The 26,913-nt window shown below is 37.6% G+C and overlaps 1 protein-coding gene across 3 annotated transcripts; it reads right to left on the bottom strand.

Annotated features, from left to right (window-relative positions):
• Window positions 1–240: 240 nt before the first annotated feature.
• Window positions 241–26,913, bottom strand: LOC120117263 (uncharacterized protein At3g06530-like). Of its 3 annotated transcripts, none has more exons than XM_039137559.1 (39): window positions 26,610–26,913; window positions 26,291–26,504; window positions 26,082–26,177; window positions 25,874–25,991; window positions 25,622–25,795; window positions 25,312–25,482; window positions 23,329–23,384; window positions 23,134–23,223; window positions 22,904–23,052; window positions 22,566–22,648; window positions 22,340–22,468; window positions 22,188–22,262; window positions 21,499–21,667; window positions 20,792–20,931; window positions 20,603–20,695; window positions 19,687–19,930; window positions 19,296–19,393; window positions 19,063–19,206; window positions 18,798–18,978; window positions 18,304–18,437; window positions 11,538–11,619; window positions 11,309–11,453; window positions 10,901–10,976; window positions 10,590–10,763; window positions 10,398–10,463; window positions 10,215–10,319; window positions 9,563–9,652; window positions 8,459–8,664; window positions 8,098–8,308; window positions 7,593–7,775; window positions 7,169–7,264; window positions 7,012–7,079; window positions 6,586–6,934; window positions 3,514–3,729; window positions 2,609–3,265; window positions 2,084–2,493; window positions 1,411–1,663; window positions 743–913; window positions 241–578 (listed from the first exon to the last, which is right to left on the bottom strand). In XM_039137559.1, the coding sequence occupies exons 1-39, from the start codon at window positions 26,767–26,769 to the stop codon at window positions 348–350; spliced, it is 6,507 nt and encodes a 2,168-aa protein (XP_038993490.1). In that variant the 5' UTR covers window positions 26,770–26,913; the 3' UTR covers window positions 241–347. The 3 variants fall into 3 exon arrangements, with proteins under 3 accessions (XP_038993490.1, XP_038993491.1, XP_038993492.1); XM_039137560.1 differs by having other exon boundaries at window positions 19,296–19,390; XM_039137561.1 differs by having other exon boundaries at window positions 19,687–19,924.

The raw sequence follows: 26,913 nt of genomic DNA, 5'->3' as shown, positions 1-26,913 counted from the left end.
TATCCAGATTTATGGTCGCAAGCAGATATGGATCCAGATGCATTAAAAATTTTAAATTCCTTTTTATATTTTAAATATTTTTCTTATATTTTATATAAACTACGCTGAAATTTTACACCCTTAAATTTTTAATATAATTCCTTTAAGTTTAGCTTGATATAAATTCCTAGTCGGTCCCTGTAAGCAAACATTTCCTTTCCACGAACAAAATTATACTTGTTACAAAAATAAAAAACCATAATTATTCATACCCGGTACGAGCAAAAGGGCAGCTAAATCATTAAAACAAGTTAGTTAAGAGTGGGTATTTATCCTACAAAAATTTAGCCTTAAGCCTCTGGATGTCTTCAGAGGTATTCACCAAGGCTTTCGCCACTCATGCTCTCCATCTCCTTCACAATGTCTTGAGCCAACGATTTCACAGGCAGCTCCATATCCTCCAGCAATTCACCCAGGAACGGGATGGTCTCCGGCAGCAGCACCAAGTATTCTTCTTTTAAATTATCCAGAAATTGTTTCACTATTCTCAACCCCAACACTCGAGCACGTATCTTCTCGCTCCGCGTTTGCATCAACACCTGCAGTATTTTTATACCATACACAAGAAGAAACAAATGCATTATGAAAACTTGGCAGCTAATCTAAAGATGGTATATGCAAGTTTGGCAAATTAGGGTCAGAGCTTGATGCAATCATCAAAAAGACGACAATTTCATGCTCAAAAAGGGAAAAAGAAACCCACCTCGTGGTTCAGAGGCTTCCATAGTAGGTCAGTTCCAGCAGTGACGGCCATCTGACCTATACAAATAACTAACAAGTCATCTACTTCCTTCACAGACGGTGCATCTGGATGCTCTTCGATAGAAGTCGGTGGCTCTATGATAAGCTGAGAAACAACGGGTTTCAATAAAACCTGCATATGAATCCAGGAACGTTTCATCAGTTTAAAGCAATCAGAAACAGGATAAGTTATACATGATCCAAATGAATTATGGTAGTATTCATTCAACAGCCATTTCTTGCTCATAGTTTCTAAATAAGATGCGACACAACAGAACCTTTAATAACAAGTAGAGAGCCCCTTCATGGTTTCTGGTTAACATGATGGACTGATCCACAAATAGACAAAGGGCAACATATACAAGACAAAGGAATTGTAGGCATCTGAACAGTAAAATTATTGGGATTATCACAAAACCACTTCACTCACTGAGCTATACTCCGAATGAAGCCATGGTATGCAATAAAGGCAACATCGTTATTTGGTGTACTCAAAGACACACCTAGATGTGAGATCAAAAAACATATACATACACATGTATCTTCCAATTTAATAAATATAATGTAAATTTAATTAGAAAAGACTCCATGCACTATTAAAACTGCAATTAGAAAATAAGATTCACTGACCTGAAAATTTGATGAGTCCAGAAATTTCTGCCTTCCAGTGTCATGGAGAAAACATTTATGTAGTGATGATAAGATCAGCGCCCTAAGATGCCAGCTTTTATGTGACAAGATGCTGTTTCCGAGATTCCCATCCCCCTGGACCTTGGCTTTCTTTTTCTTCCGAACTAAACTAGAAGATGTAAAATCTGCAGAATCACTAAGCAACTGTACACAACCCTTGACCAAGTACTTGAAGTAGGGGACAAACAGAGACCTGCATTTGGAAGGACAGCATAAGATTCTACACCAGTTGATAAATGAATAATAACCAAATTCTTAAAACAAACGAATTGTTCTAAACAACAGAGAACTACTATTGCAGCATTTTTATGATAAAAGTTCTATGTATGATACCATAGAACAGCACCTCAATCAAATTTGTATAACTGATAAATTTGTGCATCACTTGTCACAGTGAAAATGTTGGATTAATCTAGGACCAGAAACCTTCAGTATACAAAGTATAGATAAACAAGCTATATGACAAAAAGGAATTCAAAGGGAAATTTTAGTATCTGAATGACGGAGATGAAGCCGAACCACACACCACTAAGAAGAGAAAATACCAGGCTGACCATCACTCTGAAACAATACATATATGTATATATAATAAACTTTTGAAAGAATTACTGACCTATGATTCTCCAAAAGTTTATTAACCAGGCTATAGAATGATATAGCCCTATCAATATTACCGGTTCCACTACCAGCAACATCTTGAAACTCTGCCTCAGCCCACTCAACACTCTTGGCAAAAAGAGGTTTAAACATATTCTCGGTAAGTTTCATTGTAAGTGATACTATTGCATCGATGACACTTTTTTCAACAACATTGATAGTTTGAATTGTAACAGGCTGCCGCCTACGAAGATCAAGACCAATCATGCACTGGTCAAAAATCTTTGCATAGGAACCACTAACAGTTGGCCTGTCCATTTTACTAACTAGGTCTGCTAACATTTGGAAAGCAATCACCAAGCTTGAGTCTCCAGATTTAACAGCACCCGAGTATATCTTTAGCAAAGGCTGAAGAGTAAGTCGAACCTGGCAACAAAATCAGAAGATATATAACAAGGATTAGCTGACAGTATAATTGAAAATTTACAGATGGGGAGAGGGAAAACAAAAGAGTATAAAATAATAACAATGGAAGACTTACAGGGATTTTATCAGTCAGGAGCTTTCGCACTAAATCAGCTCTTGTTTTCAGCTTTAGATCTGATGCCGACACATACGCAGGATGAAGTACCATGAGTTCTATGAGATCTCCAAGATATGGGTTTAAAAATCCACCAAGCTTCTCAACAACCGCCTCCAAAGTGACAAGAATAGAGAGCAAAATGGAAGTACATTCAGCAATTCCGCTTTTTAAATTAGAACCCTCAGAAATTTCACGGGACTTCTTTATAACATTTTCCATCATACAAGGAAGCTCAGCCAGTGCCTTTAGCCCAAGAACATTAACCAATGTACCAGTTGTTTTAAGGCAGCTGGAAGAGACAGCCATATTTTCTGAACTAATTCCTTTTGTAACTGATGCAAGGCACATGCCAAAGACTGAATGATTAGAAGAAAACCTCTGTGCCAGAATATCCAGTGTTGAAAGTGCAGCCAGTTTCAATGAATCATTTGATTCATCTATAGAACCATCAACTATCAGAACAATTTCTGCACACATCTTCTGAAAAGATTTGAGTGAAATATCATCCAAATGGAGCTCATTGCTCTTTGAATTTGGATCCAGTTCTCTTTTCTCCTTGCGTTTTGACTTAACAGAGACATGCTCCTTCGCTGTTTCACATAATATCTCAAGGGCCTGTTTGCAAGTACAATTTTATTGGTTATACAATAAGGTCGTCATTAAGGATCTAGAACAGTATAAAGATGACCAGCAACAACCAGCATTTTGCTATAGACCAACACAGTGACATTCAAATTTTGCATTTTTTCCCTTATAAAATAAAAAACTTCAACCTCATGATGGAAGAAATCTCAGTCCCAAAAATCTCAATCCCCAAATATAATGGAAACGGAAAAATACCAAGACTAAGTAGCCATATCTACCTTTTTTCGGACAGTGATATCTGCATTGCCAAGTAATTTGGTGATGTATTCAAAGCAAGTGTTAGGCATCATACTCATTGTAATTGTCTTCAAAATGGCTTGCACACATGCCTTAAATTCTTTCCAACTTGTAACTGAAATGCCTATTTTCTTTCTTCTATTGTCAACAACTTGTAAGAGAAAGACAACCTGCTCTACAAGTTCTCCAAGTTTTCTCTGCAATAAGCAAAACAACATTCATATCCCTATAATGCTTCTGACAACATTAAGAATAAAATGAGAATCAGAAAAACAGATAGAACCTTAGTCAGGCAAACAAGTTGCAGAAAAGCTTAAAATGATGATAGTTTTTAGATTGAGAATAACAATAATAATCATAGATCAGAAATGGTTACACTCAAATTGAAAGTTGAAAGAAGCAAAGATAGGGAGACTAAAGGAAGCCTAAATGCTAGTTAGGAAAAAACTGAGAGAAGCTCCTCCTCTCTAAAAATCAGGTGTTTTAGATAAGTTTTTCTGTTTTATTCCTTTTCATTTCTCTTGATGGCGAGTAAGGCGAGAGTTCCTGTTAGGAAAAATTGTGACAGTAATCATTTTCAACATTTCTGAGAGTTTTCATTACCAAGGTCTTTGGTTATTTTTTGATAAATATGGCGAGGTGGTTGATTCTTTCATCCCTAATAAAAGAAGCAAGGGAGGAAGTAGGTTTGGTTTTGTTCGTTTCACCAGACTGGAGGACGCGAGGAAGGCTATCAACTGTGTTGATAGTTCTTGGATTCAAGGTAACAAAGTTAGAGTTTTCATGGCGAGATATCATCCTCGTGATGTTTTCTGGAGGAAGAAGTTTTCTGGTCCATATCCAGTCGAGGGCAAGAGTGTGGTGAAGGATGTTAGTCATACGGAGGCTCCCTTTGTTGGTTCTGTTGACGAGAGTAAGCTTTCAACTCTCAAAAACAGCTTGGTAGAATGGTGCAGAATTTTTATTAAGTGGGTAGAGTCGTCTTCGTTGGAAGAGGCAGTCGCATCCCCGTTATCCAAGGTGGGGGAGCTCGTTGGTGTCTCTCCAGTTAAGTTTCCCGAGCTGGAGGTGGGTGCTGAAGAAGCAGGAAGATCCGTGCACTCTTCGGAGGTGCAATCGGCCGAGAGGTGTTCTGAGAAAGAAGAAAAAAAATTCTGCTGTTTGGGGACTACTGCTAGAGGCAGCTTCTTGTCGGGTGAGGGAATGGAGGACAGGAACATAGGCGAGGAATTGATGATGGGTCCAAGGAGTGCCGTTGTGGGTCAAGGGATGGTTCTTTCGCAACTTGAGGAAGTGAGGGAACACGAGACATTGCTGGTGCACGCAGAGAGAGAAGCAATGGATGTCTTTAAGGACAGTTGCTTGCTTGCACATGGTTTTGAGGGGTGTAAGGATTATTTAATTAATTTTCCAATCCTAGATGGTCACTTAGTGTCAAGGGAATTGGAAGATGTGAGCCTAAAGGATAAAGAGGATTTGTTGGTTCACGTGGAAAGGGAGAAAGAAGATGCCTATAGGAAAAGTAGTGAGCCTGCATGTGCTTTTGTGGGCTCGAAAGATTATTATAATGATTTCCCCATGTTGGATGGTCGGGTTGAGTCAAGGGTGGTGGAGGATGGGATTCAAGATGGCCTTTCTTACAACTGCGCATACATAAATCCAAAGGGTAACGCAAGGCAGTTCATGAGACCTAAGGAGGGTTTTGGCAACAAATATATATCTGATCAATTTTTTCAAGAGAATTTTACAGCTCCCAAAAGAAAGTATAGGGGTTACCGAAGCAAGAGACATCAGAGTAAGGTGCAGTGGGAGGAAGAGGTGTCTGTTTTTTATGGCAGATTCAAATATAATTCTGACTTTCCAGCATTGGGGCAGTCTCAACAGAAGGATGCGATCGATTCCTTGCATTTTGGGAAAGAATTGGGTTGTGAGTCTAATGGCTCAGTAGTGTATCTGATTTCGGAAGACTATGGCGGGGGGAAGGAGTAGAAGTTTCAGGTGATCTGCATCGTGCTTATTGTTTGGAGCTGGAAGTTCGGATGGTTTTAGCTGACAAGACGAGTTAATGTGGTGGAAAGGCGGCCATGTGCGTGTTTTTTTGTATTCTTATCATGAGAAAGCTAAGTGGCTTTTGAGTTAGAAGTTGGCTTCTATGGTTTTAGTCAACTGTTACCCTTGGCTTTTATTATGGTTGTTTTGTTTTGTTTGGGCGTCTATCGGGCCACGTTTAGGCTTTGAGATTGACCAGTCTGTTTTTTAGGCTGTTGTTGTTGCTTTGTTGGATTAGGCTGGTTTTGGTAGGATTGTTTGAGGTTGTTTTTGGTGTTTTGTTTATATTGGGGGTGGCTCCGTGGTTGTATCGTGTATTTTCTATGGTTAATGAAATCTTAAGGCACTCTTTTCCTCCTCCCGCTGATTAAGGAGCTTTTCTATAAACTCCTTTAATCATGAAGGGGTTTTTTAATGAGGCCTTCAATTCCTATAAAAAAAAAAAAAGAAATGGTTACACTCACATTAATAAAACAAAGCATCCTAGGTCAAGTCATCTACAAACATAAGCAAAACCTAACCAACTAATTGTGTAAAAGGATTATTGCTGACGAGACTTTTTCTGTCACTGAATAATTGAAAAGTGGGTTTTTAAAAAAATGATCCTCACTCATGATACAAGTACAAACCAACCAACCTACTTGAGTTAATTGACCTCAACTGGGTTAATACTTGGCTTAACTCGATCGCAATTGAGCCAAGCTTGAGGTCAAGTGGCTCAATTAACAAGTATTTAATACTCGACTGGAAGTTGAATGTTAGTGAGATTATGTATCTTCTTCGTTGTGTTGAGCCTGAGCCTAGCATTGTACCAGTTCAAATCAATATTCCCCTATTGCAGTCTATCCACAACTTTTACGCAATTAGATACATAGAATTTTTGAATTAGGTAATATATCGTTACAAATGCACGTGTACAAAATACCTGGTTGAAACTCTGGGCTTGATAACTGCAATATATTGGCCAACTATAAAGCATGAGAAGTTCTAAAATGAATTCCTACCTGGATGCTATCTGAATTCTCCCTTGATTCAAGCTTCAACGCAAATTCTGGGTCTTGCAATTTGTGTAAAACAAAATCCATGGTGAACACCAATTGCATAAACAGTTCTTGAGAGAGATCATCCGATCTCATTAATTGTAGAACCTTTAATAGAGACGGAAGCCAAATCAGGCATGAGTACTGCCCACATATTTGTATGGAAAAGGAATACTCCCAGTCTCGGTGTGCAGAATACAACAAACTCTCTGAAGTGTATGTTTGTGTGAGGCAAGATAGTCCTTTTCTTGAAACTAATGAACGGAAAAGGAGGACAAGCAATGAAGCCAAATTATCACTCTCCCCAAGAATCCTGCACAAGACAAAGTTAATCCAAGCAAACACTGAAAAGCCCAACTAGAATAATCAAGTTCCAATTCTAGAAGATACCTCAATAGGAACAAAACAATTGACAGCCTCCTATGCTCAGTAATTTCAGGCAATATATTTATGAAAATCTGAACAAGCCAAGTGGGAGTATTTAGTAACAGCCACATCCAGATATAAATTAGGAATGAAAATATTCAAGATAAACTTATAAAGTTACCTGAAGCAATTCTTCTGTATTGTTGGTCTTAGACAGCCAACATGGAACAACAGTAGATATAAGATCTTCAAATACATGTTGAGAATGGCTATCAATCTGTAGGTAGATGTTAAGAACAGAGTCATTAATAAATAAACTATCACTGCAGAATGCAAATAAGATTTTGAAAATTTTGCAATATTTCATATTCAAAAGAAGATGAGGTTTAAATTGATATAGGGAGAAAAAACAATGTTTTGCGTTTAAGGATTGTCCAGGATTTGTTCTAAAAGTTGATAAAAATATACCACATTTTCAATGAGATTTTTTTTTTATATAGAAGTTGGAGGTCTCATTAAAAACTCCATTCGTATTCGTTCAATGAGAAATTTGAATAACTGGATAAAGTCTAGTAAATAAAAAGCCAGCAGATAGTTTGACAAACCTGTGAGACTGCTGATTCTCCAATAGCCGTAAGTATATCCAATATGTGCTCCAATATTCTATTAGGAACTAACTTAGCCACTGTGGATAACAGTGTAAAAACATGATTACGGGTTGCTCCATCCTTTGTCAAGCTAGCACAATCAACCAGCAGTTTGATATCAATTTCATCTACTATGCCATCCTGCAATGACATAATTGTTATCTTTTTTTTTTTTGATAGGAATTGAAGGCCTCGTTAAAAACCCCCTTCTTGATTAAAGGAGCTTGTAGAGAAGCTCCTTAATCAGCGGAAGAAGGAAAAGAGTGCCTAAAGATTTCATTAACCAAAAGAAATTACATAAGATACAACCAGATAAACACCCCCAACATAACCAAAAAACCAAAAAAGAACAGATGACATAATTGTTATCTAAAAATCAATAAAGGGAAAAGGAACAAATAAAGGGGAACCAGAAGTAGTGGCATGTTGTACACCATTTTCAACTGCAAAACAGGAGGCATACCTTAAGGGGACTATTTTCATTCATGGATGAATTGAAAATATCATCCAGAACTAACAATAATGTTTGCTGTATGTAGAAAATTGCAGTAGACTTCAACTGAGGAACACCAGAAGTTTGTAACCATCTTTCATCTTGAGTGGGAACATCACGTATCCATTCATCAGAGAAAGCTTTCCCAAGAAGCTTAAATAAGGGGCCAACAATAAACTGCCTAAAACATCAAATAAATACAATTATTTTGAGGGAGAATATCTAGACTTGATTGGAAATGGCAAAGCTTCAATGGTTAAACAAATATCAAAGAAATCCAGAACCAGAAACACATTGATCAGATATAAAGGTATCAGTTATACATCCATACCTGTTTGATATATCTTTCTTCAGAAGCAACACATCAAGAAGGGAGCACAGAAAATAGACAGTTTGTTCTCCAGTAGAAACTAAATCATAACCAGACTTTGGATTCGCAGCTGATTTCTTTTTCTTCTTTCCATGAGCAGAGACAATTACGAGTGTATCCTCCTTCAACACAAGATCAAGCATCTCACCTACTGTAGATGAAGCAATCTATGACATCCAGAAGAAAGCAGTTGATTATTACAGTTGCCTTCGTACGACAAAAAGGATCTCCAAGAGGGACTTATTGTTTAACATAGAAGCTATACATGAAGGAAATATAATAAATTTATCACAATTCACAAATTGACCTGGTGTCATGAAAAGTTCCAAGTTACATGATATTTTAACCAGACCAACTTCAAACAACTAAAAAACACATTCAGGTGCATTTGGTCCTTTATCATTGTACTAATGATGCAAAGTGCAAACCATTGGATGCCATTCAAAACCATTGGATTGCTCGTCTGCAATGGAATGGATTCAGTCCCCGACTCTGGCACCTATTTTTTTCTCGCCTATTGTTTATCAGATTTCGAGTCTTATCTGTGGAAAGGTTCATTCAGTAAGGTTGATTCCAAGGGAGTGTAACGGAGAGGCAGATAGCTTAGCAAAGAAAGGGATAGGTTGATTGTAAGGGTCTATTTGTGGTTTTCTTGACCAAGTGTGTAGGTTTTTATGTTTGGGAGGAGGAGTGTTCAAGTCTTATGTCAAGAAATTTAGTGCTATTTTTAACTTTTATGTAATGTTCAATATTAATAAAAGTTCCAAGGCACTCTTTTCCTCCTTCCTATGATTAACGACCTTTCTTCAAGGTCTTTAATTTAAGAAGGGGGGTTTTAACGAGGCCTTTCATTCCTATAAAAAATAAATAAATTCATCAGATGCAAAATTTAATACTATTTAGTCCTACTTTTCTTCAACAACTTCAAGATCAACCAAATGTGAACTTATTATCTTGGCAGAGTAAATATACTGGTTGTAACTATATGAAGATTCAAGAAGTATTTTTATGATTCATCAAGAGAGAAAGGAAAGTGAAACGCAAAGAGAAGAGAGAAGAACAAACAGTTAAACGCAGCAATGCATCTCTGGCTGCACTCTGAATATCACCATTATTGTTGCGAAACAAAAGTACTAGTTGTCGGAACATATGACCCTGACAGAACAAATGAAAGAAAATTAATTAAAAACCATTCACTCAAGATGAACTTTACATTTTAGGTTTATTTTGAGATGATCAACAACAACCAGCAATCATCACACAAACAGATTGATAATAAACATCCATCCTATGTACAGATGACACCCATCAACTCTATAAATAAATAAATCATCAACCACAACCATCCACCCTAGGTAGACACAATGAACTCAGAACATAAGATAGGTGCCTACTATTTTCACCTCAGAGAAAAAACAGTCTTGCCATACAGGATCAGTTATTAATTAATTGCACAAAGAGATTGTCAATGGTTTTTATATGAGAAACTTTTTCAAGAAGGATCCGGCGAGCCCCAGGTTCAGTTTATCAATCTAACATCTGCCAAAACAATTCCACTTACATAATACAATCTGATGCTCGTCAGCTTATGGCACAAGAACATATATATTTGTCTTCTTCCATTTAAAGTATCATTTTTCAATATATCAAGTAGGTAAAACATTGAAATTTAAAGTAACCCGTCCCATAAAATGTGCTAGAAGTTGATAATAATAACCTTTGCCTCATTTGTCAAGCCACTGTAGAATTGACTGTTGAGCTTCCGTAAAATAGTAACACAGGGTTCTACAATGGCAGGGTCTTCTGGAGACTTAGAATCCAACTGAAACAAGAAAAATAAAAGCTTAGAATTATGTCCCAATATCCAAGTACATAGACACAAGTTCGAGGAGGTTCATACTTGCAATGCCTTGAATACATGTTCAGAAAACTGTCCACTGGGAGATGCTGAGGGCATAAAACACATCTAGGACAAGCAGAGGACAAAATCATCATCAAACATCCATGATAATAATACTTAAATTCAATGATGAAAGAACGGAGAAGAATGCTTATCTAAGAGTCATATAAAAAGAACAACTAAAACCCTTACCTCCAAAAGCAAGCACAGGATTCTAATTTCAGTTTCTGAAAATTTGTGTGATGAGTTTTCTTGGTTAAAATAGCATTGGCTTCGCTTTCTAAGAAGCAGAGACAATAATGACTCAACCTCTTTAACATGAAGAATCACATTGCCTAATCCTTGGAGCAATGATAAAACCTTCAGCTGCCAACAAGATCAAGCCAGTCAAAAAATTTCAAGTCATTATCACTCTTTACATATGAAAATAACAATAATTCATGGGAGAATAGATCTTCCTCTTAAACAGGAAGGGAACAAAGGAAACAGCTGAAAAGGCAAACCTTTCCAGATTCGGGATGATTTAGAGCAGTGCTCAATATGAAAGCAAGAATCTTCTCCTTGGTAGATTGATTAAATCTGAAATTGAATGTGGAAACATGTTAATATCAACGTTAAAAACAACACATCATGGATGGCACAGAACAATTTAGCTAAAGAAGACAGAAACTCAATTTCATATATCATAATATTATTCTACCAGATTTATTAAATATACAAGATGCAACTTCATATGGAAATTGAATATTGCACTTATAATGTAAACCGTTAACTCCATTGCCAAGAAAAGGCTAAAGGTATATCATTTTTAGCAATAAGTGAAGCTGTCTAAGCGGTTAAAAAGAATCAGAACTAATTATGGTTCATGCCCGGTAATAAATTATTACAGAAGAAATAAAGCACGCCAATACCTCTGCTCAATGCTCTCAGAAGACGAGGTAAGCAAACATGTTAAAAAAGAAGGGAGAAAATTTTTGTCTGACAGTATGAGCCTCTTTTGTTGGACCATCAAGCCCAAAAGTTCATCAAGAAAATGGCTCCAAATTGCAGTGTTCCCTGTTAATAATCCAATTATGTTATAGTAAGGGAAAAGAAACGAATAAACTTGACCATATGAAAGAAAAATACCGTCCATCATACCATTTTTCTTACTGGAGAAGTCCACTCGACACCACAATTTATAAAGCTTTTCAACACAGTCCATGGCAGCAATCCTAGTAGCCTGAAAACAGAATCTCACAAATTTATACACAACAAAGAGCTAAAAACATATTTGCATAGTGGTAGAGTAAAAATCAGTCCCGTTTGAGTTATAGGTTGAGAATGCAGAAAGTTAGAGAGAGAGAGAATGAGTTTTCGAAAAGCAAGTTTTCTGTTAACAAGTTTAGAGAGGTCCATGGAGGAGTTTTATGGTCAGCTTTTGTTGACAATCTTAGTAAGCAAGTGCGTCGTAGTGAGTTATGGAACCGTTTTAGTGTTTATGGGAAAGTTATTAAGGTGTTCATTCCTCTTTTTAATAACAAACCGAAGTATAAGGTTAGTACGTTTGCTTTTGTCCACTTCGCTTGTAAGGAGGATCTGTGTAATGCAGTGGAAAATATGAACAATGTCATGTTTGATGGAAGGAGAATCTCAGTGTCTGTAGCTAAGTATCAGAAAGCCTCTCCGTTGAGGAGGCAGGTAGATGAGAGGGTAGATGGTTCATCTAGTGGGGCATCAATGAGGGAAAATGTGGGAAGTGTTTTGTCTAATACTGAAAGGGCTAGGAAGATGGAGTTGATGGGTAGGTTTTATGATGGTAGGACTTTTAAGGATACGGTTGTTGGGGTGAACAAGGTTCCAGAGGTTGTCAAGGACATTTTTTTACCTATGGAGGAGAGGAGAAAACCTATGGATGTTTTTATTCCGATGGACGATAGGGTCTGGTTGAGATCGTCTCTTACCGGGATTTGCAAAGCAATATTTGAAGTAGATTTTGTGCAGAAAGCGTTAAGAAATGAGGGTTTCGATGTTAAGGTCGTTAGATGGGGCTTTGCAAAAAATGCTTGCATGGTTGTTTTCCAGTCGGCAGAGGAAAAAAGGAGGGTGACAGAAGGAAACTGGGAAGCTCTATCTTTCTGGTTTTAGTATTTGGAACCTGTTTTGGATGAGGGTGGCATCCCCCAACCTTTTTGTATGGTTTCCATTATTGGAGTTCCATTAAATTGCTGGTCCGTTCCTTTCTTTACTAGTTTGGCATCTAGGTGGGGGGAGTTAGTGAAGATCAAAGACGAAACTGCCCAAAGAGTGGACTGCAGGGTGGCGCATCTGCTGCTTAGGGTCGTCAGTCCTTTTGACATCCCTGAGCATATGAGCGTGAATACTTATGGGAGGAAATTCCTGATCAAAATTAAGGTGGAATGTGGTGATGATTTTTTTCCTGAGTTGTCAGGATTGGTGGAAGAGGATGTTCCAGAGGTTCCTGGGGCGGGGAGTTCCGCTAAGTGCAGTCAAGAGGATGTTCAGGTGCAGAATGATTGGCACGTGGGTTGTCAGGACAAGTCAGGAGCTCATTCTAGGCTGTTGGAATGGGCCCAAGGCTCCCACCATGACAATGTCTTGGGAAATGGGAAAGGTTTCAATGGGTGTTCAAATTCAATATTTAATTATTCGGTGGACAAGTGTAGAGTGGAAGATGCAGAGGCTGTCTCCACCCAGCATGGAAAATCGGAAGGCTTTATTGGAGGAATAGAAGGTGGAATGTGTATGGGGGGTGAGTCTCTTGAGCATGATAAAGTTGACTGGGAGAATGGGCTTCGGATAGGTACATCAAGTCCAGTGTTGAGTGGTCTGGACCTAGTTATTGGCCAAAAATTCTGTTCTGCTACAGATAAGATTAACGATCCAGCTGGGATTGAAGATGGTATGGGGTATGTTAAAGTGGTTAAGGTGGTAAGCTCATCAGGTGGTTCACAGCCTCGGTCTGCAAGTTCTGTGAAGTCCGGCCCGGTTCGCAGGAAGTTAGTTAGGAGTTTCAAGAGGTTTTACTGCAGGTCTAAGAGAAGAAAGTTGTGGATTAAAGACGTGCAGGCTGGTAAGAAGGGTTCTCGAAGGGAGTCCAGTAAGGAGTTAAGTAGGGCTGCAAGTTCTGAGGGTGGGAATTCTGAAATTCCAGTAGCTGCTGGGTCTTCAGAAAGAGACAATGGTGGTCCAAGGATGAGGAGTCTTAATAGGAGATTTAGAAGATCACTCTTTAGGGAAGCTGTGGAACATGCCAGTGTGTCCACATTATCCTCATCAGCTTTTCCTGTGTTGTTGGAAGAAGCTGTTGCTACATGGGAAATCAGTAAGATTCTGGGTGTTTCTTTCAAGGAAGGGAAGGATGCTTTTTTACAAAAGATTATGGACTTGGAAAAAGGCTCGAGTGCGGTCAGCTGAGGTCGGGGAATTCATAGGTTTTTTTCTAGTTTTGTCATATAAGTTTAGAATGCAAAGGCTTATTATTTTGTCTTGGAACGTTAGGGGGTTGGGTAAAAAAGAAAAGCAGAGAGCTGTTCAGAAATTAATCTCAGAGAAAAAACCATCTTTTCTTTTTCTTCAAGAAACAAAACTTGAGAATTTACCTTTCGCTTTTTTAAGAAGGAGTGGATTGAATAAGTTGCAAGGTTTTGTTGTGTCTCCAGCAGAAGGCTCTTCAGGAGGTATTTTTAGTTGTTGGGATGAGTCTGTTTTTACGTTAGAAGAGCATCATATTCATAAGAGGTTTTTAGCAGTGTTCGAGGAATTTAAGTCCAGCCAACTTAAATGTGGGTTTATAAACGTCTATGGTCCTTCTGTGGAAGAAGAGAAGGCAGGGTTTTTTGAAGAACTGGGACTGTTCATTAATGGTTCCAATGTCCCTTTGTGCGTGGGAGGAGATTTCAATGCCTACTTAACAGAGGATGAGAAGGATGGTATGGCTCAAAATAGGAACTCGATGGAAATCTTTAGGCTTTTTATTCAGCAAACGGGTCTTATTGATTTGCCTTTAATAGGGGGGAAATTTACATGGAGAAGCAATCGGGATGTCCCAACTGTTGTTAAACTAGATAGGTTCCTGGTTAATGTCAGTTTCTCAGAAAAATTTCACTGTATCAACCTATTTTTACTGCCAAAGTCTATCTCGGATCATAATGCTATTGTTCTTGAGAGTGGGGAAGATAATTGGGGGAAGAGGCCTTTTAGATTGTTCAATTATTTAATGTCTGAGGATGGTTTTGAAGAGAAGGTGGTTGAGTCCATTAAGGAGTTCAAGGAGGAGAAGAAAAAAGCTGGAATTTTGAGCATTCTAAGGAACACAAAGTCAGCCATTAAGAGCTGGTCTGGGGTAAGGAAACAGTTTCCACGGCTGGATATTGCTGCTCTGGAAGATAAAATTCATCAGTTGGAATTAAGTTTGCAGCAAAATCAGAGTGCCAATGCAGATGTCAATGCGGCAGAGTTGAGGAAATGGAGAAATGAATTGTGGAGACTTTACAGAGTTGAGGAGCAAATTTTGTTTCAAAATTCAAGAGAAAAGTGGGTGAAAGATGGAGACCGGAATTCTAAGTTTTTTCACACAAGTGCTTCCATTAGGAGGAGGATGAATTCTATGAATGCAATTCATGTTGATGGTAAAATTATCAAAGATCCGGTTATTATAAAGTCTACTGTCAGAAAACATTTTTTTAAAGCTTTTAATCATCGTTCTACCTTGGAAGTGGAGGATATTAATTTGAACTTCTCAAGAATTTCTCTCGAGCAGAGTCTGTTGTTAGAGAAGGAGTTTACAGAAGAAGAGATTTGGGATACCATAAACTCGTGTGATAGTAACAAAGCTCCTGGGCCAGATGGGTTGAATATGGGTTTCTTCAAAAAATTCTGGCCTCACTTGAAGAGGGATATTCTGAAGTTTTTCCATAATTTCTTTTTGGGAAAGGAGTGGGAGAATGGCATTAATCATTCTTTCATTACCTTAATCCCGAAGGGTTCTAATATTGGGGGTTTGGATGATTTAAGACCTATTTCTCTCGTAGGAGGGATGTACAAGATTCTGTCCAAGTGTCTGTCGAGAAGGTTGAGAGGTTGCATCAAGGATATTATCAGTGACTCACAATTTGCTTTTATTCCGGGTCGACAAATTTTGGATTGTTCTTTTATTGCTAATGAAGGTATCGACTTATGGAGGAAGAAAGGTCTGAAGGCTTGTGTCTTTAAGGTGGACTTTAAGAAGGCTTATGATACGGTAGATTGGGACATTCTCTTTAAAGTTTTGGATAAAATGGGTTTCGGATCAAAATGGTGTAGCTGGATTCGGACTTGTGTCACTACAGCTTCGATGTCAGTGCTGGTTAATGGTGTTCCTACGGATGAATTTTCGTTGTCTAGAGGTCTTAGACAGGGTTGTTCCCTCTCCCCTTTGCTGTTTAATCTTGTTGGTGAATTGCTTAATCTTCTGATTATCCAAGCAGTCCAGTCAGGCCTGTTTTGTGGCCTGACAGTTGGCAAAGACGAGAATGTTGTTAATTTGTCTCATCTGCAATTTGCAGATGATCTCATCATCTTCTGCAATGCATCGAAGACTCAGATTCTTAATGTTAAGAGGGTTCTTCGAGTTTTTGAAGTTATGTCAGGCCTTAAATTGAATCTCACTAAGAGTAAATTATTTGGGATTAATATTTCTGAGGAAGAGGTTACTCAGTGGGCTAATGCTATAGGTTGTTTGGTAGGTCATTTCCCGTCCGAATATTTGGGGCTTCCTCTTGGTGCTAAGCGAAATTCCCAGCAGATGTGGGATCCGGTAGTGCAGAAGTTTTACAACAGATTAACAGGCTGGAAGGCTAAGACAATATCTATGGCAGGCAGATTGGTTTTATTAAAGGCAGTTTTGTGTGCTTTACCAACCTACTATATGTCCTTGTTCAAGATTCCTGTTTCGGTATATGATAAACTCAATGCTATCATGGCTAGATTCTTATGGGGAGGAGGGGTTGAGGCCAAAAAAATTCATTGGGTTAATTGGTCGACAGTTTGCTCTGATAAACGGGTGGGTGGTCTTGGTGTTGTGGATCTTAATTTTATGAATAGAGCTCTACTTGGGAAATGGAGTTGGAGGTTTGCTAATGACTGCGATTCAGTGTGGAAAAAGGTAATCTGCGGTAAATATAATTTGGACTCTAGTTTTTTGTCGTTCAATGAAAAACTACCTACTAATGCTTCTTGGATCAGGAAATCGATGGTTAAGAACCATTTCAATGAGGATCAATTTGGAACTAAGTTTCAAAGTTTGTTTAATGTTAGGATGGGGAATGGTGGGAGTATCAGATTTTGGTTTGATAGTTGGGCGCTTGATGTCCCTCTTAAAGTGGTTTTCCAAAGATTGTTTGCTCTGTCGATAAACAAAAATGGGAAGCTTAATGAGTTTGGGGAGTTTCGGTCATCAGTTTGGGTTTGGCATATTCAATTGAGAAGGAATTTAAGTGATTGGGAATTGGATCAGTTTGTTGAGTTAATGGATGTTATCCATAATTTCACACTAAATAATGAGATGTCAGATGGTATGGTTTGGAGAGGGAATGGGGAAGGAATTTTTTCTGTTAAGTCGTGTTTGAAGTCTTGCTGTCCTGTTTTGACAGCAGATTCTTTTTGGACGAAGCATATTTGGAGGGGTTTGGTGCCTCCTAGAGTGGAGATCTTCATGTGGCAGGTCGTGTATCAAAGGTTGCCAGTTAAACTTGAATTACAGAAGAGAGGAGTTTCAGCAATTGTTGATGTTGTTTGTCCATTATGTAAGGTGGATGAATCTTCTTCTCATTTATTTTTTACTTGCTCGGTCGCGTGGTCTGTTTGGAATAATTTTTTGAGATTTTGGGGAGTTTGTTCAGTCTTACAAGCTGATGCTAAAAGTTTTTTGTTAGCTTGGGGAGATTTGGTGCCTAGTTCTATAATTTGGTCTTTCATTCCGAGAGTGGTGTTTTGGACAATCTGGAAATGTAGGAATGCGATTGTGTTTGATAAGGGGAGTTTAGATCAGACTGATCTTTTCTTTATGGCAAGATATCGACTGGCTGCATGGTTCTTAGCTGTCTATAAGGAGACGTCTATTCTAATGGACTGTCTTATTTGTGATCCTTCGCTTGGGGATTGTTGCGCTAATTCTAGATCTTCAGTCATTAAAATTAAGGCCTGGACTCGGCCTCCAAAGGGCTATATAAAGTTGAATGTGGATGCAGCTGTTACTGCAGATTGGAGGAAAAGTGGAGTTGGGGGAATTCTAAGAGTGGAGAATGGCTCGGTGGTGGGTTCTTTTCAAGAGGCTTCTGGTACGGGTCCTCCCATTTTGATAGAACTAATGGCAATTAAGAAGGGTTTGTTTTTCTTTGCTTCAATCCAGCAACAGTTTGAGGATCGCTTGATTGTTGAAACTGATAGTAAAATTGCGGTGGACTGGATCAAGAACTATGATAGATGTCCCAATGTATATGTAGACCTTGTGAACGAAATTGTTACTAAGTTAAGAGGTTTGGGAGGCATTATTAGATGGGTTGCTAGGTCAGCTAATGTTGAGGCTGATGCCTTAGCAAAGGCTGGTATTGGCTAGCTTTAAAGTCTTTTGGTTATGTTTGGGTCTGTTTTTTTTTTAAGCTAGGGGTTGGTGTGTATAGGGAGTCTATATGATTGTTCCCTAAGTATTTTGTAATTTATGCGTTTTAATGAATTATAAGGCACTCTTTCCCTCCTTCCGCTGATTAAGGAGCACTTAATGTTCCATTAACCATGAAGGGGGTTTTAACGAGGCCTGCCATTCCTATCAAAAAAAATACACAACAAAGAGCTCAAAAATGGGGGGCCCATCATGAGCTTATAAAACAATGCTAGCTGGCATTTAAGAATTTGAAAAATGGTAAACCTGAGTGTTGCTGGTGAGTGGAAGAAGAAGTGAGGGAAATTCAGCCAAAAGTTCAAATGGTAGTCTATCATTTAGCTGAGAACAAAGAAATGAGAAACAATGGAGGCTCTCTACTTGAACTGCTGCAGGAACTTCTGCAAAATCAATGATATAAGCATAAGCAACCAGTAATCGAAATCAATGACATAAGCATAAGCAATCTGTAATCAACCTCCAGCCAGTAATCATTGAATCAGGTATAGTCTTCTCAAATTCATTTTACATTGTAACTTTGCAAGGGTATATTCTACAAAAAATGTTTAAGGCCTTAATTATCATTACAGTTTTACAATTGTAGCTCTTGTAGAGAAACTTAAATAGAGGCAGATTCATTTAGCAGACAATCCAGATTACTTGGTCTCTGGTATGAAACCTAGACTTGATAGAATTGGGCAGGCATAAAGCATATGTCAGCCTTCAAAATTGAAAAGAAAAAGGGGAAACCAGAAAATCACCTTCGGCTGTATAAAAACTAGACAGAAATCGAACTGGTGAAACTTTGCATTTTCTAAGAAAGTCATGTAGATGCTTCTCAACAAGTTGTTGGAGGTGTTTCTTGAATGCATTCTTCAAACTAGAACCTGACACAAAGATGAAGAAATCCTGAACTCGGGCTATGCATTCCTCACTATCATCCTAAAAGAATGAAAAAGAAAAGGTCAGGGTGATGCAACTCAACCATCAAATCAGCTACAAAAAGCAAGAGAAAGGGTCACTGACCAAAAAGACTTCAGCATCTACTGCTGAATCAAGTAACCTCCAAAATACGCATGTAAGAATATTTTTATTTAGAGTATCAATATCAACATCAAATAGCTGATCTAGGAACTTTCTGCAATCCCAATCAAGCATCTCTTCATTGAACTGACAAAACAAAAGAACACAGCATTGAATAATTTGAACAAAAAAAAAGAAGCAATTGAACACCAAATAATATCGAAATTGACTCTAACCTCTTGTAGAGAAATCCCAACAATAGAGCCAATAGCTTCCCACTCGGACTTCAGAACTGGAAAGCAAGCATCGAAGAGTACCAAAAAATTTCCACCTAATAGGCAAAACATACAGAACAAGCACCTAGTTTAACCGAAAAAGTGCAAACTCAAGGGAATTATGATGAGATATGATGCAAATAGTTCAACAAAATTGCATATAAAATTTCTTCACTAAAAAGTTGATTTGACATTAAATCACCCACCAAAAGCCAACATATTCATTAGAAAATAGAAGCATCAAAAAGTGCCACATCCAATCATCCATAATAAATATATTAAAACCGAAATGTTAGCATAACACTGGAAGTCCAAAGACCTATGCATTCCATGAAAGAGTAAAAAAACATACTCTTTATCGACATAGAAAATGACTGCATCAGAACCAAAAAGAGAAGAGTCTTTGAAGATTTAAAGCTATTGCAACTTCTGATAAGCCAGGGCATATACTCATTAGGTTGCACCAAGAACTCCTCCGATAAACTTCTAATAATTTCCATATTAACTGTACACACACTTCCACGCTTCTGCATTTTTCTTTCAAATCTGCCGACAGCCTCCGCATCAACTGATGATCCAGAGAGCAACTTCTGCAACTTTTAAATTTCAAAGTTATTCAGCTCCAATATAAACTGAAAAGTGAACTATAATTAAATAATTGAGATTTAAAGGCAAGAACAAGTAGAGTACAATTAAAAGTAGTCAAACAGCTAGACTTTCACCTAAATCAAATGTTACTATTCCCTCTAAAATTTTGATGGCAGTTATCAATCCCTCAAGGCTAAAATATATAAAAATTTTATATACTATGAGAAGATCTTCACAGACTACCACAGGGAGGTTGCTCCAGTTTTGAAATTCAAACTTAAGTCCAGATTTGACCAAATATAACACAAATCCGACACTCAAATACGATCTTCGTCAACCCAAATTTATATTTGCTTTCCCTCCTTCATAAACATAAAAGGTATCTGGCATACCATATTCAACAGGTGTGTTCTGTTGTTCTTGACTAATCTCATGTGAGGTTGATGATCACCAGTGAGATTATTCATGTGAATGCCCTTGTTGTGCTACAGGTGAGAGGTGCGTTAAGTGGGGTTATCCAACATTTATTAAGTTTGGGGTTTATTGTGATCTTATATTCAAGTTGAGCCATCTATCTATTACCAATTGGTTTTAGGAGGGATGCCTAACTTAAAGTTTAAAATTACAAAGAAACAAAAAAAGGCAGTAAATAAAAGGAAGAAAAGAAAGTTAAGACTCACCACTTCCTTCCCAGATGCAGCTGCAAGAGTCTGGAAAAATGGCCAATTTATTTTCTTGGCTAAATCCAAAACCCTTAAGCTCAACCTATGAGTCTGCATACATGTGAAATACTACCCATCAATTAAGAACAGAAATACTGCTTAATTGGTCCAATTATGGCACCTTAAGAAATCAAGTAATATAAGCACCTCAGGCAGAATAAGTAGTAATGAGAATATCATGGAAGCAACTTCTTTCAAATAATCTATTTGATCATGGAAGCTGAACACGGCAATCTCTAGGAATGAAACAGCAACATCACAAGACAAAGTAGAGTTGACTGATGATCCTGAAAATGAGGAGCATAAGTAAAAAAGAAATGATTCCCTCTGCAATCCTGGTGGGTTAATCCCCAGCTATTCTATAAATTCAATTGAACAAAATCCATCCAGCTGATAAAAACTTTTATCACTGCTTTTTATATAACATAACCAGATTTAATTTAAGAGCAAGATATAAACCTCAGGGACTTATATTTCAGGACTTCACTCAAGAACTTCCGTTACAAGAGTATCCTCCGATTTTGAATACCTGATAATCTGCTTAAGTCAACCATTGCGCATTCACCATAACTTTTTTTTATAGAAGTAGGAGGTCTCATTAAAACAAATGAACTCCCAAATCTAATACAATTAAATCATTGTGCAATGCTGATAAAGTACACTACAGAAGCAGAAGGGATAGATATACTGCCTCAGAACAAAATATTTACTTATTTATTTTCTCTTTTTTTGGCAAGAGATGTAAATTGGCAAATTAGAAATAAATCAATATGGTACTGATGCTTCTCTGTTTCTCTAGGAGGTTTAAAGGCAGCAGGGGAAACAGTTAAGATTTCAAAATTCTAATTACTGACCTGATATCAGAAAACTTAGACATCTCTTAAGCACATCACGTAATGCTTCGAGAAGATCTGAAGGACTTATTATTTCAGTCAATCCATCCACAGACAGAGCAGCTTGAACCACAGTTAAATCATCATCACGAAGCTGGCACAGTATGGCATCACTAATAACCATGAACTTCTGACAACAGAATCATTGAACAAACATCAGTCAAGAAATGAAATAAGCTAATGTACACATAATTAACATAGTATATAAAAATAAAAGAAAGCATGATATCTTCTTGCAAAATAAAAGAAACAAACTTGTCAGCCAATCTAAAAAACTGCAACTACAATTAGCACTGAAGTCATATTAAAAAAGTTAAATGGATACAAAAATAAGTGAGACTGCCATTTACTTAAGAAAAAAACACCAATAGGAGCAGAAAATTTCATGAAGAAGTCAAAAGAAGAACAAAACACAAATAATGGGAAGAATCAAATTCATTTGCAGCAAGAAGGTATAAAAAACACCAGATCAGATAAATTCAGGAAGAGTAAAGCAACACTGAAGAAACTCAAAAGATAAATATAGTCCTAAAAAGGCATGAAATTATTCAAGCACCCATGAAAACATTATCATGTCAAACTAGAGGCATGAAGCATCAAATAAGTACAATGCAGAAACAAAAAATATATGTACAGTGCATATGAATTACCTGTGCATCAAGAGACTTTATTTTAAGAATAGCAGATCGGTCAAGCCCTGAAAATATAGCACGTCGAACCTCGGGCTACATCACAGCACCAAAGCATAAGAAGTCTTGAACATATATTCAGCGGGTCCTAACAATCTGATACTAAATAATACCTTAGGATGGTGTGATGCAAACCATATTTTGGACTCTGAAAAGGCTGAAGATAAATCCAAATTCCCGTCCAAAATTTTACTCAATAACTCACAAACAGTGTCTTCTTTCTTGGATTGTACTTTGGCATCCTAGTAGAACAAACAGGATCAATACAAAAACATAAGACCAGAAGCATGAAAAAGTTGCAAACAAGCAAATATATGATGGAGTAACAGTTAAACTGACCTTTAGGAACTTGCGAACAGAAACTTGAAAATGTGATGGATAATTCTTATTGATAGCGGCTAAAACATTCTTGGCCCAGGTTACTGCAAAATAATTCACAGATGATTAAGAAATACAGCATAATTAGAACCAGTAATCATGTTTAATGTAAACGTACAGTTCTCCTTCAAGTGATATTCAGAATTTAAAAAGGAAAAAGCATGCCTACAATAGAAGTTCGCCAACAAAGTTCAAAAGTAATAAAAATAAAGATATCAAAGTAAATAAATAATACAATGTGCACCGGTGGAACAAAATTTAAATTGAAATAAGAATGTTGATAAATTTATAAGAGATACCTGATTCAAAAGTTGCCAATTTGCCACCACCCTCAGATAATTTCATGCATGTTAGTAGAATCTTTGGGACAATATGATCCACTAAATTCCTCAAAGGAACTGTTTCTATTACTGATATTAAAGCAGGATGATATGAGTCATCATAAGAACTGCAATAAACAAAAATCAGCTTAGAAGCAGCAAGTGTGCCAAAAAATAGGACAAGCAGGAAAATCTAATCAGCTTCAGACCTTTGATCAATCAGAGCTTCCAACAGTATGGCAAGGAATCTATCAATATTAAACTCTTGAGATAGTTCCAGAAGAACCGTGCCAATATCCCTTTCAAAGCATGCAAAAAAGTTAAATTACACATAAACCTGGTGACAATAGAATTGCGGTACTATTTTAAATTTCCAAACAATGTTTAAAGAGACAAGGAGTTACCTGATATCCCTCAAAATTTCCAAGGCCTTCTTTGGGAATATGTCAACAGACTGTGACTGCAAAATTTACACAAACTACAGTAAGAAAAATAGAAACAAGACAAAGCTGATAACATAGAACCTAAAATTTATTGCAAGAACGACTAGATTCTCAAATCAAGTGACTTCAACTAGACCCATTTTGTAAGAAAGGTGCATCAAGCACCTGTTCAAAAGCATCCCTTTATAGTATAAACTGATCCTTAAAAGAAAAGAAATAAGTATTAAGTAAGATCTCAATTTAGTAATTTAGCAGAGATGAAATGGCTATAACACCGACCAGATGAGAATTTGGATCAAACTAATATATCTTTAACATGTTCATCATGAGAAAAGCAACACAAACTGTTCACAGCTTGGTTTTAAAATGCGGGATGCGCTCTGATGCGTTTAGTTCTCCGAAGTCGATGCGTGATGCGTGATGCGCTCGCATCACGAACCCGATGCGCCAATTTTCACAAAAAAAAATACTTTTGAACTAATTTTATACATTGTAAATACTTATATATCAAAAATATTTCAATTAATACCAAAAGTAGTTTAATAGTACTTCATAAATGTTGAATAACAAAATAGACAAGTACGCGTAAGAAAATCAAAATAACCAAAAGACAAATCAACAATAGCCCCCACTTTCCTTTCCCCCACTAAGTTCTCCAAACTTTCTCTAGTCACAAACTAAATATCTCCAAGATCTCATCATCAAACCCGAGCACGTCTCCATCTCCCTCATCATCATCAGTCACTCCAATGTCTTCCTCCATCTCATCTTCATCAACAAGAACGAGTATTTTTCCTTTATCATTTCTTGATGGGCCGACCCCATCATCACCTCCTCTTCTTGATCCTCTAGTGAAATGACTTTACTCATTAGTCCCGGAAACTCTACCCACCGCATCCCGTGTAAGATCATCATCAAGAAACACCAAATCTTCTTCATCTTAAAATAACTAAATTAAGAGATCAAAATTTAATTTGAACTATAGTGTGAATCCATATGGTTGAATTAATGCGAAGAACTATTTCAACCGAGTAGTGCATCGAAACGCATGCCCATTATCAAACAGAAAAAGATCCGTTACTAAGCCCGCCCAAGAGTCTGAGGCACGCGTCACATCCTCATCAACTAACATCAATGCAAAGTTGCTCAACCAAACACGTGCACAATACTCCAGACTCAATTACAACATTACACCTTTCTAGATAATACGGTACACGCGTATGATAAAGGTGTATTAAATATACACTTCACCTCCCTCCGTATAACGCCACCCTCACAGCTCTCTTTTTCACCTCAACATCCCTCTTTCATCATCTTACACTCCGTTTTGCCCTTCTTTTGTTGATCTCTTTCATTGTACGATCAGGGCTTTTCATCATGACGAATGATCAAAAGAAACCCATGACTCAGAAGCTGTACGAGTCAGCTCCATCATCTCGGTAGGCGGCCAAGTTTTTAACGGCGACCACACTCAGTGCAACGTTGCTTTTCTTGTCAGGGTTAACCTTGACCGAGACTGTGGCGGCCAAGATTTTACTAAACGCCCAAAAAAACTTTTACTAAACGCATCGGCCCGCATCGGATCGCATCAGACCGCATTATGTACCCCTACCGCATCAGGCTGCCAGATGCGCTTTGACCATCGCAACGGCCGCATCATGCATCAAGCGCGCCTGATGCGCGCTTTTTTAAACCAAGGTTCACAGTATACAGAAACAGTTGAAATTGAAAAAAACAAATCCATGAGAGTGACACCAAGCCTCTCTTTAGAGTAAAAATAGTTGAAATCAAATTCACAAGTGATATGTATGAAAACCTCAAATGAGAAGTGCCAAAACCACATCAATAGAGAATGATTGAAATTATAAATTCATAAACAATAGGAATTTAGGATGAAAATGCTTTTCGCAAAATACAGAATTGGCATGAGTAGGATGCTGTTACCTGAACAAGATTTATCAAAGCCATAAGGGACAACCGAAACCATTGCAAATCAGTAGACTCCTTTACATCTTCCCTAGCAACCTCAGTGACTGTTCGAATCAAACTATTCACAAGCTTGGGAGACAATTCCACTTTATTTGCTAGTAACCCAGCAATCATCAAAGCACCAGCCTACATAAAAAATGTATATAATTCATACTATTGCATCTTGCAATCAGCAACATCAATGTTGTGTAAAGAATCCATAAAACAAAATAGAAGCAATAGTAAAAGCAATTTTCAAATAGTTACACTCATGCCTTTAAAGTACCTTGTGATCAGAAACTCCTTTTGTACCAGTTTGAAGACCAGAAGCTACAAATGGATGGATTCTCTTCACAATGTCACTGTCAATAGTTGCAACACAACCCAAAACTTCAACAATAACTGCAGTGCAAAAGCTAGCCACCGGTCTTGATGCCTGAAATTTCTTTGTTGGAGATGCCTACAACAGATAGCAATTCATGTGATAATCAATGGAAGATATCCACTGAATTACACATTTTATACAGCAGTAACTCACATAGTTGCACAAGGCCTCCAAAACTCCCATATCCCGAATGCATTGTTGCACAATCACAGACCTAGGAGGTGGTGCACCAGATGCTTTAACACCATCCAAAAACTTCCATCTACTATTCCTGTACCACTCAAGAAATATAAACAATCATTTACAAACAACTATTCATCATAATCAAGGGTTAAAAAAGGAAACCTCGTGTTCTTCTTACCCTGTGTTGATTAACTGAACTATACGAACAAAAGCATGTGTGTCATGGTATGGAAGCACGCATAAAACCAAATCCTCAATGTTGTAAACATGAATCCTGAAAATGCAAACGCCAATCACATCAACATTATCACATCAATAAATAAATATAATAAATTCACCATTCAAGTAAAAAACAATATCAAAAGGTATAAAAAACTGAATATTTACTTGTATTGACGTATCAAGTACTCAAGTGTTTTAAGAGACGCCGGAAGCTGGAGATGTCCGGATAGTAACCTCAAATACAAACTTATCGAGGAATTAAGTCGGTTATTATCATCCACCCCCATCAATTCTCTATCCAATTCTTTACTCTTGAGACTGAACAAATCATTCTTGTATTTTCTAAACCTTTCGTCGACGCCTACTATAATCTCTAGCCCTATACACGGCATGAAGCAAAATATTTTCAATAAAACATACGAACAAAAACAACCCAAACAGAGATTCTTCTCTGAAACATAAGGATTACACAACGAGAACTAACCTGACAATCCAATGTTTAGAATGGTGTCGATATCGATGTCGGCAGCCTCTTTAGGGTTGAACAAAACGGAAGGGCGTGTGAAAGGTCGCTTCTGAGGTTCATTGTCGGTTTGAATAAACGATTTAATCGCCTGTAACTGCGAAGCTATCGAGCTCGCCATTCTGTTCTTCAAAAATCAAGAGAGAAGAAAGAGATATGTGATTTTTGGAAATCAAAAGAGAGGAACGGCTACCCAGCAGAAGTCAGCTTAAAGCCTCAATCAAAACCCTAAAGCGCCGCACTGGGGTTTAAGCTTAACCGCTTT

Source organism: Hibiscus syriacus, unplaced genomic scaffold (genome assembly GCF_006381635.1).
Source record: "Hibiscus syriacus cultivar Baekdansim isolate YM2019G1 unplaced genomic scaffold, ASM638163v2 tig00110319_pilon, whole genome shotgun sequence".
In the NCBI taxonomy this organism is placed as follows: domain Eukaryota; kingdom Viridiplantae; phylum Streptophyta; class Magnoliopsida; order Malvales; family Malvaceae; genus Hibiscus; species Hibiscus syriacus.
This window is presented reverse-complemented; position numbering and strand designations above follow the sequence as displayed.